The sequence below is a fragment of the Trichosurus vulpecula genome, chromosome 1, assembly GCF_011100635.1.
Source record: "Trichosurus vulpecula isolate mTriVul1 chromosome 1, mTriVul1.pri, whole genome shotgun sequence".
Lineage (NCBI taxonomy): Eukaryota > Metazoa > Chordata > Mammalia > Diprotodontia > Phalangeridae > Trichosurus > Trichosurus vulpecula.
Window position 1 is genome coordinate 522,050,986 of NC_050573.1, and position 20,370 is coordinate 522,071,355.

Below are 20,370 nucleotides of genomic sequence, written 5' to 3' on the forward strand. Positions count from 1 at the left end.
TGATAATGACAGACCTACACGTATTTCATAAATATACACCTTAAACATGTTTCCTGAATAATTTCAATTATTGTGGTCAATATTATCTAACAGATTATGCATTGGGAAAATGTCAATGTAAAATTTAAACTTTACCAAGATTAAGTCAGCTCAATAATTCAATTTAATAAATATTTTAAAGCAACAGATATGCAGAGTTCAAAATTCCCTTTTTTCTCTCAAAGGCAAGCAATATGCAAAGATCATAGGATCATAGGGAATGTAGATAGAGGTCATCTAATGCCACCCCTTCATTTTACAGATGAGAAAACTGAGGACCAGGGAAATGTGGGGACTCTGCTCAGATTTCTGTTCATTTCAAATATGTCTTGGAAATGTTAACACATCATCTATGAAATAACAAACAGACTGACAGAGTAAATGTGTATTCTCTGGTTCCCTGTGACCACAAACTCAGAATTATAGGCTGGTCAGTCAGTGAGGCTGCCAGCGCATTTTGATTATAACACTTGTGACTAAATGGAAGAAAAAATTAGGAAATGGTATTTTAAATAGGTTTAACTTTAGGCCTGAAGCACAGACCTTGTCAGCCCATACTGTTATTTCATTTATTGAAATTTGTATCATTTGAACGCAGTTATTTCATTAAAGCAGATGCTTATATTAATTTTCATTTTGGAGTTCATTCCTCAATTTGCATGAGGCTACCACATTTACTAGCTTTGTTGATTTTAATGAATTAGACTCTAGGCACTCATATTATCAGCTCAATTGTATTTGCTGCCTTCTTCAAAGCTCAAGATTTTCATCCTTTGTAGAACTCTTTCTGATTATCCCACCTAGCTCTAACCCTTGTACAAACTCATTGGCATTGTGTATGCCAGATAAAATTCAATCAACTTGCGCTTCTTGGTCTGGCAGATTGAAAAACCATGCCTGCATTCTCACTTATGTTCTTATTCATTTTATAATATCTGAATCTTGACTAAAGTTTATTAACCAGCCACATACTTCTGCTTCTTCTACGCTCCTGGAATCTCACACGAGTTTATATCATTTCCAAAAAGGGCAAATAATGTCCCTTCCTTTAACTACCTGTAGTGCTACATATGTATTATTTCCATATTATTTCTTTTACAGTTTTTATCATACCTTCAACTACTTGTAAATAACATTTAAAAACATTATATATAAACATATAATATATAATATATGTAATGCAAATAACACTTAAAAGCAAGTATTAACCAATACATTCCATAATAATCTTCTACGAAGTCTTATTTCAGATCTTGAGATGCACACAATAAAGGTTACCAGGGACAAGAAAAATCGTGGGTCTATGGCAAGCAGGAGTAAAGTTCACATCTGTAAAATAAATTCTACTGGTTGTTATCAAAATGATTGTGTATGTAGAGTAATTCAATTTAAACAATTTATTAGAAGGCTATGTGGTATAATGGAAAAAGCATTAGATTTAATTTCAAAGGATTCATATTTGAATCATAGTCCTAAGTATTACTTGTATGAACCTGACCCTAAAACTCTCTGGGCCTCAGTTTCCTCACTTGTAAAGTGGGGGGTTGGGAAAGGTAATCTTTGTAATAGTTCAAAGAGTTATGAATACACACAGGACTCGAGTTCAAATCTCAGGTCACTTAATAACCCATTTGTAAAATGAGTTGGATTATTTATACTGCCTTAAATGTCCTTTCCAGCTACTAGTCTATAACATGTGGAAGGATACTAAGATCCTCTTCTTCCCTCTTTTGGAATATTTAGAGAATATTTTAACAGTATTTTAGCCTAAAGTCCTTGGCCTCACCCTAATGAAAGAACTAATTAGTTTTCCTCCAGAATAGACAACTTAATGTCAAGGAGAATACAGGGTGTTCCTAAAGTCTGGACATATAGGCAAAAATGCATATCTTCAAGAAATGAAATGAAATGAATGAAATTTTCAACAACATTTTATTTAATTGGAATATTAACAAATAACATCTTCAATATGATTTCCATCATTTGTGATGCAAAGGTTGATGAGCTTTGCAAGATTCGCATGAACTCGATGCAATAACTCCACATTTCCTATGTGTCCAGACTTTAGGAACACCCTATAGCGTTCCAGTCTAGAGTCTTATTCGATTCATTCTTACTGAAGGCCTAGCAAGGTTCTAAAGAGAGAGGCATAATCAGTACATGAAGGAATCCTACCTGAAATTGTTCAGACTAAGATCCACTTTGATTAACTCAAATAAGAGAAATATCTCAAGTTCATCTTTGACCAGTTTTTAAAAAGCAGGATAATCTTTAGTGGCAGTGAGTGAAGAAGGGATTAAAAGGTCTTAGGAAAACAATTCTCCATAATACTTATTGTTCTTTTTGATGAATCAAAGTATTACTTGAACTTGTGTAACTATTGTTTGGGGAATACTATAAATTGTGAATGGGAATGGTTTAGATCACAGAAATTTTTCAAAGGCGGGATGAACTTGTGTCACTTTGGATTCTCTCAGTCAAGATTCTTAGAATTATTTAATTCTCATAAATTTGTGTCTAAGATGCAAAACATAAAGTTTTTCTTCCATATATCTTTCCATATATATTTTTTTTCTTCACAAGGATAAACATATATGGTTTCTTCAATATCTCCTTATTAATCTTTATGGTTTTTCCCAGTTCTAAATTCTATGACCTTTGCCCTATGGCACTCGATATTTTTTTCCCCCAAAACATCTCTCCTCTCTATATGATCCATTAATTCTGAATTATATAGTTTCCCAAAAGATAAGCATAGTTGACATTTACATATTGCTTTATAGTTTATAAAGTACTTGACATATATTACTGTATTTTGGACTTGAAAGGGATGTTGGGAGCCATCTAGTCTAATTCATGACCAGAAGGGATTCCCATCATAACCTAACCTACAAGTAGTCATTTCTGTCTGTTATTCGTGATCTCCAATGAGAGTGAAGCCACAATTTCCAGGGGCAAAAAACATCCAACTTTTTTTGATGGCTCTAGTTTTTAGAAGTTTTTATGACACCAAACCTAAAGTTGGCCTTTTTGTAACTTTCACTGATTGCTCCTCGTTTTGCCTTCTGGGGCCAGACTGAATCCCTCTTTCACATGACGCCCATTCAGATGTTTCTGAGTCTTCTTCAGCATAAACATGCTCAGTTCCTTCAAGAACTCTATGAAGCAAAGGCCCATCCCGGTTGCCCTTCTCTGGATGCTTTCAGTTTATCAATGTTCTGCTTAAATTATATTGCCCCAAACTAAACTTAAAACTCCAGATAGGAGCACTTGATTAGATTAGCAAGACTCTAGTTAGGTGTATTCCATCTCTGATGAGAAGCCTGTTGTCTCTATGTTTCAAGCCATGAACCCATTATGAGGATCCTATCTTCTTAGTCAGTTATTTCCTTCCCAAATAAATTCTTCTCTTCTGCATCTCTGGGCATCAGTGGGGAATAGTGAGGAAAATACAACTGAGGCTCCTATGGTCTTCAGTTTCTTGCCTAAGACTTTGGCAATACTTTTAAAGCTCCTCTTGGCAGTATCATTTGTGCCTATCTGAAGAGGGTAGCAGTTATCTTTTTTTTTTGGTAAGTGTTGGGAGATATGTCGTGCATACACATCCTGAGAATGTGACAGTTCTCTCTATTGTCCCACTGGGCCAGTGGCTGGCTTAGCATGGTTGAGCAGGCAGATACTTGGCATCACTCCTCTTCTCTCTTTGACCCCTACCTCACTGGATGGTCCCCCACCTGAGAGTTCCTGTGTTTTTATTTTATTATTTCTTGGAGGACAAGCAGCTGCTCCTCCTCAGGTCATCCAGCTTCAGGGAGAACTACACATTTAATTTTGAGCTTTCCTTTCCTCCCTTGTGTGATATTCCTCTATATTCTAAAGTTCTGACAATTCCTTTTTACCACTTCAGATTCTTTATTTTCCCTCTTAGAGAAGACCCACTTCCACTCCTTTCAGGAACATTTCATGTCCCTTTTAACTTGGTTTTCAGGGTCACACACAACTCTGCAAGGGAGGCAGTTCAAGCATCATCAAATGAGATAATGAATGTAAGGCACTTTGTGAACCTAAAGTGCTATATAAACAACAGCTATTATTACAATTACTCCAATTTTGGAGAAAGGTTAAATTATACATAGTGAGTCAGTTGCACACACAGCAAGTGAGGTGGCATTTGAATACAGATCTTCTGACTCCAAGATCTTCTCTCCTCTTGTTACACCATGCGGTCTCTATGAGTGCAGGGCTGTTGCTGTTGTGGTTTGTCCTTTGTTCTCCAAGAGAACCATGACATTAGGAAGGTGATGCCATGACTTGCAAGTGAATTGGATTTAAGTGGGGGAGAGCTGTGCAAAGTCACTAGTCTCACTGTCTCTTCTAGAGCCATCTGGGTCCAGTGGAAAGATATAGATCAGGACGATTGGAGACAGCCTCTGGACCACTGGGCATGAAATATTAGAAAGAGTACACATCCTGCCTCAGTTTTCTCACCTGTAAAATAAGGGGGTTAGATCAGATGGCCTCTAAGGTCCTTTCCAACCATAAATATATGTCTAAGGTTACACAGCGATTAAGCAGCAGAACCAAAATCTGAATTCAGATCAAAGGAACATCATATGCAAAGCACTCTATTTAGCTGTCCTTTCCACAGGAGTACCTTTCGTAAGAGCTCCTTCTCACTAGAGATCATCAGGCCTCACATTTGTATAGACCCTCAGAAATGCTTAGTGCATCTGCAGAGCCTCCTTCCAGTCAGGGGCTCGTGTTCACATCTGGATGACAGCATACTTTGCTGCTATCAGAACAGCTTTAATTTAGGTATAGATTCTTATCCCCTTCAGTTAACTCTTGAATGAAGCATTTGGCACAAAGACTTTATTCCTAAAGGTTAATTACTCATGTCTTATGTTTTAAAATGGTTTATCAATCATCTTCCTTGTTCCTCAATGCTTGGGGGGGGCGGGAGGGGGGAGAGAAGGAGGAGCTGTCTTTTTTTTTTTTGGTTCAGTATTTTGCAATAATTATAGAATGATAAACAGAAGCTTGAAAAAAGATCCCCAAAGGCCTACCGGTCCATCTCTATGTAGCCTTTGTCATTCCACAGAGACAAAGAGATGATGTACACCTTGCTGTAGAAGAGAAAGGAATATTTCTCACTCCTATCATATTAAGCCATGCAGGTTTTATGCAAGAGATTTTTGAAATGCTTCATGAAAAAGCAAGAGATTAAGTGTCTATGATATGAGATTCTTTAACCTTAATGGGCAATAGAAGTATAATGTTGCCCAGCAACAGAGACTCCTGAACAAAGGAGGATGGTATTTGGCTTGAGACTTGACCATTGTGAGCCACATACAGAATGCTGCCTGCCTCTTTAGCATGGCTTGACTGCAGAATGGAGAATCTGTGTCTTTGTCTTAAGACAAATGACACTGTCATTGGAATGACTTATTCTTATTGCAGTTATGCGTAGCACCCACATTTAGTGGTTTCCCATGGTAGAGAAAGAACTGCCCTTGAGTAGCAAGCATTCACGTAACTCCTGACATCAATGGGTTCTGTCCTTCACACTAGTATCCTCTATGGTATTAAAGTTTCACACTCTGCATCAGGAATTACTAGCAATTTCCATCTTTTGACACTGTAAACTAGAATTTCCTGCATCAACACTAAATACATTTTGCACTGGTGTGAAAATGAACTGAAAAGCTTTTAACTGGCCAAGTTCATGATCCTGGCTGCTACCTCTGTAGCTGATGGCATCACTGAAACCAAAACCATGCTGGCAGCTTTATTCCTGACATTACTTTGAAGTTGTACAGTATCTACTAAATCAAGAAGAACCAAGAACTCTAAAGTCCTGTGTTTGCAGGCAAAAACCATTTCATCCTAATTTGTTTTACCTTCCTGGGGGCTGTTCTTGTTTTTCTTAAATCGCTTCATTCTTTGTACTTGTATCCCCAGCGCCAGCACAATAGCTGCTAAGTAGCATGTGTTTAGTAATTGCTTGATGACTGACTGATCCTGCTGTTCTGAAAGGGTTGGAAGCCTCTCAGTGGAACAAAGAAAGCATTCCAATTTGTGTTTTAAAAAAATTAAGTTTTATCCTTACTGAGTTCAATGCCAGAAAAATGGCTGAACCAAATCATGTCTAAACTACAAACCCCATAAATATGAAGCTGATTCTGAACCAGAGCAGCCCGCAATGTTGAGTCATGATACCCAGACAAAGCTGCCCCAAAGAAGAGGCAGAACCCTTGGATTCTCTACTTTGGATGGTATACTATGACACTGGCATGCGAATAAAAGCAATTATAAAGCTTAAAAAGTACAGCTAATCTACCTTTCTGAGTCAAACTGACTTAGGAACCAATGTGGAAAGGGCAAATTGGTGTTGCAAAACCAATGTGCTAGTTCTATATGCATATGCACAGAAGAGGGCAGCCAGAAGGAGCAGCTCAACTATTTTCAAAAAGAGAAAAATCAGTCATAGTTAAATAGGAAATTTCAAAATATCAAGTACAGAGTGTAATGAGGATGATTTCATTTGACTAAGATTTCTATAGGTTTCTCTCCCTTCTTTTTTTTTCTTCTTGCAAGGAAAAACCTTCCCCTAGGTAGGTAGTTGGATATTTTCCTGGTTATAAGGTATAAATAACTTCAATCAGTTTCATGGTTTGTAAATGCAAAGGAAGGAAATATTCTGGATATACAAACTCCCCAACAGTCATATGCTTCATCAAAGCTCTCTCCCTTCCTCCCCCCCGCCCCCAGCTTGAGGAAGACCCTTCTCTGAACCGCCGACAGAAGCAATGAATGAGACGGAATAAGTTGCCAGTCAGGTGCTTACCTTTGCAGTGTCTGTGCAGCACATCTAATGCAGCGATGAGGAACTCGTGTGCATCCTGTTGCTCGTACCCTGCTAAGTGTCGTGCATGCGTCCATACCAGGTGCAATAACCTATATGGAATGTGAGGAGATCGGTGCCCAGAGTAAAACTGCTCAAAGAAAAAAAAAACTTATCGTGAATAAATATTATACTTTGCACTCAAAGCACAACAAAAAGAAAAAAAGATAGACTATACTCCTGAGTTTTTAAGGAAGTTAGTTTGCTGATGAAAATGGTTCAACTTCCTTTAAACATTAAATAGAAATGAAGACACAGCTTGCAAGAATGAAAAACACGGGACATCTGAAGCATGATTTATATAGCCATTCCCTCCCACCTCTGATCTCCTGTTTCTGAAGCAGATAAGCCTGGGTGATGAATTGTGACACAGCGAGGAGACCAAGTACAAGGGAAGCTGTCAACTTCTCTCCCACATTTACTTGCTAACAGCATATTAATGTAATAATTAGCCAAATGGACCTACACAAGTATCTAAAGCAGAAAGGAATCTTTACAGCATTACTCACTTATTGTAAAATTTCTGCTGTTTAAAGATCTCAGGCCCCGAGTAAAGAAAAGCTGCGAATAAATGCACCAATACAAACACTCCATAAACAAGAGTTATGCAGTTATACTGGAAAGGGAATGTTAGACTCAAGACTAAATTTTAAACAATTAACATGGATTATAATATTTGATTCTTGCCACTGGGGCTGAGGTGGCAAAAACCTGTCTCTTCAAATGCGGACGATGCCACATGTTCAACTGAGGTTTTGCTTAGAACATTTGAAAAATGAATTGTCTTCCCACTTTATGCAAAACTCATTGACTAAGCAGATAAACCTACAGACCACTATCACCACCAAGACCACGTGCTAGAATTTAATGAAATACTCTTCTTGATGTGAAATAAAATATGCACCAGCCCAAAAGCCTATGCCATTACTGGGAGTAGAGAAGACAGCTATTTCAGGATTTGACCAGACTTTAACAACAACGACGACAAAATCTTTTCCCATCTCTTTTCTTTCTCTTTGAATGATAAATAAAATGTTTTATTCTAAAAGTACACAGTAGGAAGAAAATCAGAAACAAGAAAAATTCACTATTTTCATGATGACCCCTGACTACTCCTCACTTGCCTTTCTCCCAGAGAAGATTTCTTCCAATGCACTACTCTTTGTTCAATGGGAAACAGGATCTCTACAGCCAGACAATGCATGTGCACGCATATGCGCACGCGCGTGCAGACACACACACACACACACACACACACACAGCCTTCTGTTTATAAAAAAAGATCAATAGAGAAAAGATGCCAGCAAGAATGACAGTGGTGCTAGGGCACTTGAGTGGAAAGTGAAATCTGCTGATGCTGCCGCTATTCAACATTATTCAAGAAACTGCAGCAATAAAACTTGTCTGTAGCAGAGCTCTGTGCAATTAGTCTCAGAGCACACTGGTCATTTTAACCAACAGCACTCTCTAAGGACTCCACTGCAGACATCGGACCTAGCAGCAGACTCTACTTTACAGAGATGAGGCTTCATTATGATGAAAGAAATCTATTAAGCACTCTGTCAAACAACTGGCTGTTCGGTTATGGAAAGAGAAAACCCATCCAATCAGAATACTATTAAAAGGTTAGCAGTTGGCTCAGACTGTACCTACTAATATTACTGATGTATCTTCATTTATAAGGGAAAGGAAATGCTGGCCCTTTAAATACTTAGAATATTTTTAAAGAAACAAATCTACTGAAGAATAAAAAAAATATGGAAATATAAGCATGAGTAAAGAAGCATTATTAACAATCATTAAATATACTTCATTTCTCTCATCATAAGTGCTCAGGAGCTCAAAGTACCAGCATCTCACTAGTAGGTCTTAACCAACAGGAGACGGAATGGGATGGAGTAGGAAATCAGAAATCCTTGAACAGGTTTAGGTTTGCACTCATTCAAATGTAACTTATTTAAATGTGAACTGTAGTTGAATACTTAAGGTTAAAAGATTCAGAATGTAAACCAAGTTTAAAGCACTATTAGAAATATCTAAATTTAAGTAAGCGTGTTCAATGCCTTGGCATTGCTATTTTATGACAAGCCCAAGAAGTCACGGCGACCATGCACAGCCCTGATCTAAGAAATTCTTTGTGTCTCATCTCAAGTTTTGAGCTATTTCTTACAATCTAGATGCTTGTGGAGAGAATGATGGCAACTTGGCCTCTGGTTAGTTTTGGGGAATATTAAAGCCAGAAAGGGCCTTTCAGATGAGGGAAAATGAGGCCCATGGAAACTGAGTAATTTACTGACAGTTACACAGCTAGTCAATGACAGACTTGAAATCACTACATTAATTATATTGTCCAGACTGTTGATGTCATTCCTTTAGACCTGAAAACCACAAGGGCTTTTTTAGGTTTCAGAAGATATCGCCTCTATCAATGTCCCTAATCCCCACCACTTTGAAAAATGATGCACACTGGTAACAGCCTGAAACAATGCGCTGAAGTTACATGAGGAAGAGCACCTTCAAACGGCAGGATGTTGGAGTAAAGGCGAAGGAGGTCTCCCAAAAGTCTAAGTGCAGTTTGAAGCTTTAATAGTTTTAAAATGCACTAAGATTTTTTGGACACCCTGTATAACTTTCTCACCACAAAACCTCAAAACAAACAAACAAACAAAAACACTAAACTAATTATAATTGCAGCAAGAAGAAAAGAAAGGAATTCTGCCAGACAAGGTCAAACTTTGTGAAATAAAAGTGGCAAGACGGACAGCAGCACGTTCCCGTTCACCTTAACCACCTACAAAGAACAATTGAAAAAGCTTGCGTTTCACGCTTTAACTTCTAGCCTGCTCTCCTCCGGCAGTCATCCAGTCTGAACCCCATCACATCCCTCATAACAACAGGGAGAGAATACTGAACGCATCCGGCCATTTATGAAATGGAGGAGATCCTGAAGGGCAGAGCTAGTCAGAGGATATGGGACTTCTCCAGTGTAGAACAAGGAGGTACTGACCTAGTCGTGGCCCTTTCCCCATGGAATTTGTACACTATAGGCACTGCCCCCATAAACCAAGAAGGCCGTAGATGACGGTCACTCTCAGGAGCCTGGACAGTGATGCAATGAAGAAACAAAGTTGACAAGTCAGACATGGTACTGATCAGAATCAAGGGGGTGCACAGCAAGAAGGCTGTAAAAGAAACTCTCAGCAGATGAACTAGCGATGAGGTTTAAAGAAATGAGGGTAGTGAATAGATAAGATAGAAAAAGACAAGACAGAATGAAAAAAGAAAAAGGATACAGCGATGAAGGGCAAATCCCCAAACTCCAAATGAAAAAGAAAGCAGATGAATTATACAGGACCTCAAGAACAATAAAACAAAAAGAAACCATAGAATGGTTCAAATAGGAAATAAAAGACATAAAAATCAAAATGAGAAAGGAAATGAAGGCAGAAACCACAGCTCTCAAAAATGAGAATCAGTAAGATAAATGAGAGCACAGACAATTAAGACCACTTGATGGAGAATGTCTCAAAAACAAGTCAATGAATTTTAGTTTCAAATCTGCTCCTTTTAATTTTTTTCTTATACAAAAAAAGAAATGGGGGTTGGTGGATAGGGTAGGTAAATAGCAGATTTATAACTAAAACTCAAAGACCGTGAAGAAAATGTAATAGAAGAGAAGCAAACCCATCAACATTGGAAGAAATATGAATTCTATATAAGCCTAAGTGACTGTGAGGACAGGCTGGGCAGAGATAACTTAAGGATCATAGGTCTATCAGAAAATTAATGATGATCTGAAAAGCTTGAAAATCATAATGCAGGAAATAATGTGAAAGTTGCTCAGAAGTACTGAAAGCTCAGGGTTAAGTATAGATCAATAAAATTCACAAACCATTACCAAAGAGAAATCCCAAGCTTAAAATACAAAAGAAACATAAAGACTGCAAGCAGCTATCAGAGAAAATCAATCTGACATATCAACATCATCAATATCTATAAATCAACCAAAAAGTATTTATTACATGCCTATTATGGGCCAGACCCTGTGCTAGTAGCTAGGCATACTAAACTAAACCAAAGGGGGTCCAGCCCTCACAGAGCTAACGTTCTACTAAGTGAGAGAACCTGTATGTACATAAGCACGTTGAGAAGTGTGGTATAGTGCAGGTGCCAAACACATGGCCCATGGCCCTACATTGTAAAGAGCAACTTGAACCAGATAAGAATGTTGTTGGGAAATAAACTTAACAAAATAAATAACAATACAAGAGAATACAGATAATGTTAATATGAGGTTTTCCAAGTCATTACGCAGCCCACAGGACAGGGACATGTTAGTGGCCCCCTTTCTATTCGAGTTTGACACCACTGGTACAGGGGACACAGAGTTGCCCTTAAAGCTAGGAATATGTGGGCTCAAGTCCTGTCTCTGATGTGTACTTGCCATGTGATCCTGGGCAAGACACTTACCCTCACAGTGCTCTGGTCAACTCTCTAAAACTCTCAGTGGTAAAGAAAATACTGATCTGCACTGGTGAAAAGAGAGTCCTCACCCAGGAGTTCCCTGTACCAATGAAATCAGAGGGGCAATTCCTCTGCCGTGCAAGTACGGACCAGATCGGTTCTGGGGATAAGGAGGGAGGGCACTAGGCTTGGCACTGACCAGGAGAGGCTTCAGGTAAAAGGTATCACACAAGCAGAGTCTGTGGCAGTGGTGTTGTTTGGTGGGGAAGGAAGGGGCGGTGAGGGTGTTTTCCAGACATGGGCAATGCCTGTGCAAAGGCACAGGGATGAAGAGGGTGTACAGGTGGGAGGAGCAGCAAGAAGGCCCGTTTGGCTGGAGGGCAGACTACGGGTGGAAGAGTAGCATAAATGAAAACTAGAAAGGGAGGTGGGGGCCAGGCTGCGAAGGAGAAGCTCACATTCGACCCTAGAGGTAATAAAGGGAGGTTTATTGCTGTGCCCATGTGCGCGCGTGCATGTGTGCGCACAACTGGAAAACCAGTTGTCTGGCAGTTGCGTGGCGCATGGCACAGAGGAAGAAGAGATCTGAGGTAGGGAAAACAATTAGGAAACAAGAGGTTCAGTTGCTGAACTGGGGCGGAGGCCGCAGGAATAGACAGAAAGACACCGCAGAGGAGCTCTGCAATGGCTGTGTGAGGAGAGTCAGCAGCAACGGACAAGGCCGAGGTCGTGAATCTAAGTGCCTGGAAGGCCGGGGGTGCCCTCAACAGACATAAGGAAGGAGGGGAGACTGAGTCTACCCCTTTGAGACAGCTGCAGGGGAAGGGAAGAGATCTGGAGTCCTCCTCGCAGAGATGAGGACCAAACCTTTGGGAGCTGGGTAAGTTACCGAGTGAGAGAGACAAGAGAGAGAAAAGGCCTCCTGAGAACACCGGGACATAGACGGAGTTAGGGAGCGAGACAGCAAAGGAGGCAGGTGGTAGAAGGAGAACCAGGAGGAGGAAAGGGTGGTCAGCAGTCACAAATGCCACAGAGAGGTGAAGGAGCACGAAGACCGAGAAAAGGCCATCACGTTTGATAATGAAGACACCGCTGGTCACTTTGCAGACAGGGATGTCAGTTGAGTGATGAAGTCAGTTTGCCAAAGTGCACTGGGTTGAGAAGTGGAGAAAGTGGTACCGCATCCCTACTGAGCAGTGCGCTACGCCAGGCCCTGGCTAAGATGGGAAGTTGAGATAGACCACGATCCCTCTCTCAAGGGACTTACATTCTAAGCCTCAGTTTCCCTATAAATGGGCATAACACAACTTTCAGTACCTATCTCAAAGGCTATTGTGAGGAAAGTCCACTGTAAATGGTCAAAGCATTATAAACCTCAGAGTTATTGTTACTATTTCTTAATGATAATCATTATTAGTCAATTTGTTTAATTTTCAAATATTAAAAAAAACCAGTACAAATAAGAGTTTTACTTGGAATCGCTATCTCTGTTACACGTTCCTTCAGTAGTTTTTATTAAGGCCTACCTACCTACCTACCTACGACTACAAATACCAAGCAACCTAACTGGAGGGCAAAAAACTAAAAAGCAAATAACTTTAGTAAACCTAGTAAACAGACTTTTAGCACGTAGGCTATTTAATAAAGAGACTTTACTAATCCTTGCCTGAAACATCAAATTTTTAAAAGGTGGGAGTATAAAAATATGTCTACTGTTCCACATCTTTTCCAATTCTATGTTTTTGCTTATATTTTCCTGACCTGAAATGCCTCCTCTTGTCTAAATCTTACGCATTTTTTTTAAGGCTCTCTGGTTTAGTAGAAAGGATTTTGGACTTTGGATTTACAAGACCCTCAAGTGTACTTTTAGTTTTGTGACAAAGGACAGGTCATGCAAGCTCTATGAGCTTCTGTTCTCCCATCCGCAAAGTGGGGATAATATCTACTGCTTCAGAGAGCTGTCTTAGGAAAGAATTCTATAAACCGCAAGGTGTGACATAAATAGAAGTCGTTAACACTAATAAAGGCCCTACTCAAGCTCAGTCTCCATTAGAGAAAATCTTCCATAACTACTCCAGCATTCTCTGAACCCCCTTCTCCTCTGAATTCCTACTGCACCTCTAGACTCTGACTCAACACTTACGATTTACTTCAGGACAATTACAAACTCTTTTAAGGATCTCAAACTTCTCCCTAAAATAAAGGCTCATCTTTTTTACATCAATATTCTTCTGGGGTTCTATGACTGTGAGTTATAAGCATGCTGCCATCTCCAAAGAATTAAAATTGAGTATTTCTCAGAATGGGCAACGGAGAGGCCCATGATGGGTATGAGCAAGCGGGAACATGTAACCAATAAGAAACTACAAAGAAAAATCCAGACAACAAAGAATTGTGTGACCGAAAAAGAAGACTAATCATGTCATGACAGTAAGGGATGGATGGCCTACGGTATGTACTCCACTGGTACCCTCAGGAGAGCAAGCATACTTGTGAGAAGCTTATGGGAGGAGAGAGACAAGAGTCACCCAGGTAGGCATGGATAGGTTAGGATCTGTATCACTGGAGGGAACATTGAAATCAATAAGATCATGGACTCACTTGAGAATGTGAGTTTGAGGTTGGCAAAGGACTCTGTCTATATCAAGATATTTGGGTCTCACCACAACCTGGTGAGACAAGTCTATCTATTCTTATTTTATATACGAAAATGCTGAGTCTCAGGAAGGTTAACTGACTTCCTTATGGCCCCACAGTTAGCATAAGAGGATTTAATCCTTGGTCTTCCTAGCACTTAGTCAGGCCTCTATTTCCTACATCATTTCACCTCTCACAAGAGATGGAGCAGTATTAGAAACAAGATACTAACCTGGATACCTCCTCTCCCCCCTTCAAAAAAAAATCTGCAAACGGTGCTAGCACCTGTGGGGAAATACCAATGCTAATATTCACTTTACCTGGCTTCTCCTATATAGTTCAAAAACAAATAATAATAATAATTAAAAAAAAAACTCCTTGACTAAACCCTGGGAGGTTGGCTTAGTGTGAGAGCTAGATATTTGAGGTGAATCTGTCAACAGACACAGTACAGGCTAGCACTACATTCACTTCATCTTTATTTCCAATTTCCTCTCACTATAGTCTTTGGGAGGGGAGCAGAAGATATCCTTGCCAATCCTGTTAAGTTGTAGAAAAGTGTGGGTGGCAGGAGAAAACGAAGAACATTGATAAGCCTCCTCTGGGGCCTCCATCACTGGGGAAATTTAATCACATTCATATCCTAATTTAGGTCACAAGCCAGTGGTGGCAAAAAAGCGAGAGCAATGAATCCCACATGTCTGTAGCTCACTAAGCTAGCACATTATATTTCGGCCATTTGAGGGGAGTTGTGACCTTTCCCCTATTTGCTCACTACTGGAGAGTGTAAGCCTTTGCTCCATTATATTTCAAATGAGAGGGAACTGTTAAAGCAGCAGAAGCTAACATGTTAATTGCTGCAATTACTTATTCTAAAAGCATAACATGCATGGTGCTTGGAAGAGGAAATCTCCTAGCTTTATCTAATGAAACTTCACTGGGGATGGTGGGAGGGGCTCTCTGTGGAAAATTTGTATACCTAAATAGCTGCCCTGCTACAAATGGCAATATCATTACCTTAAAAACCTGACTGCTTGCTAATTTGTGTTCCTTATCCTTCACTTTTCCCACAATGACCCCAGAACAATTTTACTTAAATTTGAAGAGTTAAACTGCAGTCCCAAAATACACTTGTAGGGTACTTTAAAACTATGCTCTGAGTTACCTGAAATTATTACACATAAAAAAGATGGTCAATATTGCGCTGGTTGCTTAGGATGGAATTTGTACATCAAGTGGGGCCAGTTATGTTCCTGTGCTTCCGTTCATCAATGTTGCTTCTTAAGGGAGGCAAGAATTTAGAAGAGTCTGGTCTTGATTCTAACTGTAAACTACAAATGACCACATAAAACATGCCCTACACATCACTAAGAGCAAGAGAAATATGAACTGAAACGATTCTGAGGCTTCACTTCACACCATGCACACTGGCCAAGATGATTAAGTGACCTCTCTACGATTCCCCGGGAAACTATTATTGTGGCAACTTCTCATCAGTCTCGGGACTCCGCCTCATCACCCTCTGCCTCTCTGACTGGATGGTAGGGCCATTTAGGGAGAGAGCCCAGCTTAGCTATCTCCCACTCGGCTTCACCACTGTGGGACTTCTCCAAATGACCATCGTGTCCCAGAGTCTGGTACCTTCTCCTCTTCTTCCCTCACCCTGGCTTTTTAACTTCCTTTTATGGGTTGTCCTTCTTTATTTGATTGTAAGTTCTTTGAGGGCATGGACTGTTTTTGTATCCCCAGGGCTCAGCATAGTGTCTGGCACATAGTAAACATCTGCCTACTGATTGACAAAGTCCAAAAGGCTATTGAGATGAGAGATACATTAACGTTGGTATAGCTGTGAAGCAGTTCAATCTTTCTGGATATTGATTTGGAGTTAGGAAAGAAAAGTGCCTACACTGTTCATACCCTCGGACCTAACAGTCTTAGTATTAGATATATACTCACTCCAAAGATCAAATATTTATCAAAATATTCCTAGACACACTCTTTATAGTAGCAAAGAACCAGAAACAACGTGGGTGCCCATCATCTGGGGAACAGCTGAAAAAAATTTTTGAATATGAATGGAATGGAATATTAATGTGCAATAAAAATTACAAATGAGGAATTCTGAGAAACATGGGAAAGTTTATATAAACTGATGCAGAAGAAATAAGCAAAATCAAGAGAATATTGTTACACAATGACTAATACAATGTAAATACAATGATCACCAGAAGGAAGGCGCACTTTTGAGTAACTAAAAAAAGCCAATGAAGTTCCTGAGGGACAGATCATGAAACATACCTCCTCCATCATAGCTGAGAACCAGAGGACTACTAGTACAAAATATTTATGCACTGCCAGATGCAGTTATTACATCGGATGTTTTGCTTGTTTTTCTTTGTCATTAGGGAGGGCTCAATCTGGAGGGGGATGTGTGAAAAGACTGTAATGTAAAGACAAAAGATATCAATAACTCATTTTAAAAAAGAAATTTAAGGCAATTTCATATTAGTGCTAGAGATAGAATTGAACTTCTATACCATTAGAGATAATATAGTTCAATTATAGCAATCTATAGGTAAGGAAATTGAGGCCCAGAGAGATTAAGCCACTTGCTCAAGGCCACAGAGCTGGTAATTCAAACAAACAAAAACAATAAAATGTAATGAACCTAATCCTTAGGGGAGAAACAAATGCACAATAACACTGAGCCTTCCACTGGTCAGAACTTACGCTGATAGTCAACTTATCAGAACTACTCACATTCGAAGTATTTAAACATGTACAAAGCAGTTAACAATCAACCAATAAGCGTTTAGTAAGTGGCTAATATGTGCTAGGCCTTGGGGACACAAAGTCAAAAAACTTCCTGCCTTCCAAGAGATTACATTCTACCAACACCACTGAATACCTCTTGGCAGAGAACCTTGTTTTCTTGCTAACAGCAACTTTCCACAAAACTGAACTTCTATCACTTGTACATGTCATTACAATACATACACGATGTTAAAATAGCATTCATATACACACACTCCTTCCTTAATGTATAGGCTAAGTGCAAAACTGAGGCAGCAAGGAGATACAGTGAACAAGGTGATGGGCCTGGAGTCACGAAGACCTAAGTGCAAACCTGGACTCAGACACTCACTAGGTGTGTGACTTAACCTCAGTTTCCTTGAGTATAAACCAAGGGTAATAATAGTACATATCTCACAGGGTTGTTGTGAGGATTAAATAAGATACTTGGAAAGAGCTTAGCACAGTGCCTGGCACACAGCAGATGCTAGATAAATGCGAGGTATTTTTGAAATGATAGAAATGAAGCTGAATTCAATTCTAGAATTCAATGCCTACCTCATATTGTTAATTGGCTCTTTACATGTGACACATGGCTGTATACTGAATCTCATTTCCTTTTTCAGTTGGGTGTATTTTATTATTTTATTTTATTTTACATTTACTATACTGATTGAACAGAACTACCCACTTTTCTGATTCAAAGTTCTTGCAACCTAAACATTAACAACTCTTTTCCTCCTCCAAAACAGGAACTGCATTTTATTGGGGAAAGGGAATTAGTTTTGGAGAATAACAGTGAATGCTGTCAACAACCAAGTGAGTAGAGGGGCTTTTATCATTAATACCTCAAGCTTGAAATACCAGTTCAAAATGTCAAAAATGGGAAGATATCAGTAAGTGACAGAATGATGTGATGGCATAGCTGCCTGAAACTTAAAGCAAGACTAGCAGTTGGAGGAAAACATCATCTATTATTTTAGCATATTGTTATATGAAAGAATTTGATATGGAGGTTATAAATATACATTTTGATTTCCCACTTCCTCCCTTGATTATTAGACTGCACAAAACAAGTCCAAAGTTCCCTCTGTTCCCATACCCAAAGTAGAATCAGCCAGGAAACAAAGTAGAACACTAAAAATGGCATTTATGACAAGACCCTCAGTTTTATTATGGACTTTAATAAGGATAAGGAGAGAAACTATAAACCTCTACAAAGGACAGTCACAATTTCATCTTTTCTTAAGATGCCTATTGTTTTATTAAAAACAGATTTAATAGTTTGAAACTTAAAAAGTCATTTAAGCAGCACCTCTGACAGAAGTAGTGACAGAGCTACAAAAATGAAAACAAAAAGCAAGCATCCTTTTCCCTCAAAGAACTGAGACACTTTAAAAAATCTGAAGAGAGAAAAAAGACCATTTATTTAGCCAGGGTGAGACAGGAGAAGGGAAGGAGAAGGAGAAGTCAGGATAAGCTTAGACTCTAAGGTAGGCCTTCAAAGAAGACTTGAATAGGTAAGAGGAGGGAGACTATTAGCTGTGGTGGGGATAGCCTGCACCAATATGAAGCAGTGGCTGAGTTCAGGATGAGAATGGGGAATAGCTAGTTTGGATTCGTGGCTATAATGGGGACCTGGAGGTCACCAAATACAAAGTCTACATTTAAAAGTGAGGAAACTGAGGCCCAGAGCCGTGAAGGGGCCTGGTCCTTTGATACCCGCCCCCCCCCCCCCCCCCGCCACTATTATTTCCATTAAACCGTACTGCCTTAAACTCAATTTGTTTGCAAAGCATCTATGGCAAGTATGGCTAAACTCTGGGGATAAAAACAAAGAAACAAACTAGCACGTGTCTTCAAGAACTATATTTTGGGGGACGCGGAGATATACATAAATAAATGCAAAATGTGTGCAAAAAATTCATGGAGAGTGGGGGAGAATATGAACAAATAGGAGAATCAAGAAAGGTCCTGTGCAGGAGATGGCACCTGAGGTGAGCCTTCCGCTGACTTTCACAGGTCTCTTGCCATCTGGGCTGCTCTTTTCTGAATATACTCCAGTCTGTCTTTGTAATCCCAGGGCCTGCTACATAGAAGATGCTCGATAAATGCCTGAAGACTGACTGCTCATTTTCTTCCTAGAAAATACAGTGCCCAGAAAAGAATACCAGTGTGACGTGACTAGGGCAGAGGACAGCAGGACTGGTATGTCTTGTCCTGAACAATAGATTTCTGAATGCATTACAAAATCCTAGAAGCTTAAAGGCTCCTTCCTGGTCTCCTTTACTGGATCCTCATCCAGGTCATGCCCTCTAACCACAGGTGTCCGTCAGGGTCCTGTCTTGGGCCCTCTTCTCTTCTCCTGGTGGTCTCGTCAGCTCCCATGGACTTAATTACCTTCTCTATGCTAATTATTCTTGTCTACTTTTCCTGCCACAACTTCTCTGCTGACCTCCAATCTTACACCTCCACAACTTTCAGATGTCTCAAACCAGAAATCCGACAGACATCTTAACCTCAACATATCCAAAACAGAACTCATTATCCTTCCCCCAAACCCCCCCCCCCACTTCCTACCTTCTATTACTATACAAGGCAATAGGCAACACCCTCCTCCCAGGCATGAAACCTGCAGTCTTCCTTATCTCTTACGAGTGACTCTTTGCACTGCCCCCCAACCCGCTCCAATCCAAGATGTTGCCAAGGGCCTTCAGTTTCAGTCACCAAAGGGATTTTCCTAAAGTGCAGGTCCAACCATGTCACTGCCCTATTCAACAAACTCCCATGGCTCCCTGTTGCCTTGGGATCAAATATAAATGCTCTGTTTGGCATTCAAAACCCTTAATAACCTAGCTCCCTCCTACCTTTCCAGTCTTCTTACATCTTACTCCCCAACATTCTCTTTGGTGGATGAATGATGGACTGGATTAGGGAGAGATCTGATGTAGGCAGACCCACCAGCAGGCTACTGAGGTGAGAGGGCCTATGTATCAGGGTGGTGGCAGTGTCAGAGGAGAGAAGGTACTGTATAGGAGAGATGCTGGTAAAAATGTTCACTAAAGTACAGGCATGGACAGATCCCTAAGACACTCCACTATGGACTCTACTCAAGTTTACAAAGAAATTATTTGGTTGGAGCCTAACAAATAACAAAGTCCTAATCTAACGATGTCACAGAGGAGAAGTGACTAGACTACTGAGGGTTATGTCAACAGAATGAAAACTCTGGGGAAGTTTCTATCTTGCTAGAAAGACTTTATGTATAATCCTGGAAACAGACTATAAGACTATTTTTTGCAGAGGCTTTCCCTTAGGAAAAGCTCATGGTCTAGCTCAGCACCATTAAGCAGGCCATAGCAAACCATGAAATAAAGAAAAATATAAAATGACTGTTAGTGCTGTGTGACCTCCTTTCATTTCTGCAGAGCTGTGGAGAAGGGGGCAGATGGCATTAGGAATTAAATAGTTTATAGACCATTCATGAACATTAAATTAACTTCTGGTACTCTAAATATGAGATCCTTGTCTAG

General features: G+C 39.8%; 1 protein-coding gene across 2 annotated transcripts in view; it reads right to left on the reverse strand.

Moving 5' to 3' along the window:
• The window catches only part of USP22 (ubiquitin specific peptidase 22), a 241,657-nt gene that overhangs the window by 26,266 nt on the left and 195,021 nt on the right, over positions 1 to 20,370 (reverse strand). For both annotated transcript variants that reach the window (XM_036741153.1, XM_036741152.1), the window contains one exon: positions 6,887 to 7,034. In XM_036741153.1, the coding sequence (XP_036597048.1) occupies positions 6,887 to 7,034 (148 nt within the window). The remainder of the gene's footprint in view (positions 1 to 6,886; positions 7,035 to 20,370) is intronic.